Source organism: Parus major, chromosome 2 (assembly GCF_001522545.3).
Source record: "Parus major isolate Abel chromosome 2, Parus_major1.1, whole genome shotgun sequence".
In the NCBI taxonomy this organism is placed as follows: Eukaryota; Metazoa; Chordata; class Aves; order Passeriformes; family Paridae; genus Parus; species Parus major.
Window position 1 is genome coordinate 150209291 of NC_031769.1, and position 1429 is coordinate 150210719.

The 1429-nt window shown below is 62.6% G+C and overlaps 1 protein-coding gene across 1 annotated transcript in view; it reads right to left on the bottom strand.

The window, feature by feature from the left end:
* NRBP2 (nuclear receptor binding protein 2) overlaps nt 1–1429 on the bottom strand; it is a 17100-nt gene that overhangs the window by 8796 nt on the left and 6875 nt on the right. Inside the window, exons 10-12 of the mRNA XM_033519499.1 lie at nt 748–880; nt 145–247; nt 2–44 (exon numbers count right to left, since the gene is read on the bottom strand). Coding sequence (XP_033375390.1) covers nt 2–44; nt 145–247; nt 748–880 — 279 coding nt within the window. The remainder of the gene's footprint in view (nt 1; nt 45–144; nt 248–747; nt 881–1429) is intronic.

The window sequence follows — 1429 nt, forward strand, 5'->3', positions numbered from 1 at the left end:
CCTCCAGGAACTTGTCGAGCTCAAGGAAGGAAACCTCCGAGTACCTGGGCAGGGAACAGGACAGGAGGGTTCAGGGAGTGAAGGCTCCTTCCCACAGCTCTGGGATCTCCAGGCTGGATCCTGTGGGATCTCCCCCATCCTCACCTCCACTGCGCCCCGGGCCGGCCCTCCCTGCGGATCTCGGCCATCACCATGTTCAGGTCCAGCTCCTTGATCTTCTCCTCCACCACGTTCTCTGGCATCAGATCTGGGGCAGAGGCACGGGGGGTGTGGGTCCTGCAGCCCCTGCCTCCCTCCCCAGGCTCTCCAGGTGGAATCACGGGATGTTTTGTGTGGGAGGACCTTCTGTGCCATCAGTCCCACCCCTGCCAGGGGCAGGGACACCTTCCCCCATCCCAGGTTGCTCCAAGCCCCATCCAATGTGGCCTGGAACACTGCCAGGGATGGGGCAGCCACAGCTGCTCTGGGCACCCTGTGCCAGGGCCTGCCCACCCTCACAGCCAGCAATTCCTTCCCCAAATCCCTCTAACCCTGTCCTGTGGCAGGGGAAACCATTCCCCCTTGCCTCGTCACTCCATCCCTAGTGCAAAGACCTCTGCAGCTCCTCTGGAGCCCCTCCAGGCACTGCAAGGGGCTCTAAGGTCTGCTTGGACCCTTCTCTGCCCCAGGCTGAGCATTCCCAGCTCTCCCAGCCTGGCTCCTCGGGAGAAGGCGAGTCTGGGGGTCTGGCTGGCCCCAGGCACTCACACTGGTGGTTGATGAAGCAATGGGCTGCCAGCAGCTTCAGGGAATGCACCTCGAAGAGCACCCGGTGGAACAGGAGGTTGTTGGCGGTCGGGCGCTTGTCCGGGTTCAGGGTCAGGCAGGACAGGATGAACTCCTGGGATCAGAGCAGGGGCAGGAGCTGGAGCAGAGCAGGACATTCCCCTGCTGCTCTCAGGAGCATTTCACACAGCCACAGAGTCATGGAACCGCTGAGGCTGGAAAAGAGCTCCCAGAGTCCACCCAATGCCCACCTTGTCACCAGCCCGAAGCACTGAGTGTCCGAGTCCCTCCTTGGGATGGGCACTGCAAACCTCCCTGGGCACTTCCAATCCCTGACTGCCCTTCCCAGGAACAAATTCCTGCTGATGTCCAGCCTGAGTCTCCCTGGCCCAGCCTGAGGCCGTTCCCTCTCCTCCTGTCCCTGTCCCCTCCTGGCAGGGGCTTGTGCAGAGCCACGAGGGCCCCCTGAGCCTCCTTTTCTCCAGGCTGAGCCCCTTTCCAGCTCCCCCAGACCTTTCCCCAGCTGCATTTCCTTCCCTGGACACACTCCAGCACCTCACCTGTCCTTACCTGGGGAGCTCAAAGCTGCCCCAGGGCTGGAGGTGCTGCAGCAGTGCCAGCACAGGGCTCCCTGCCCTGGCCTGGCCTCACTGGTTTTGATTGA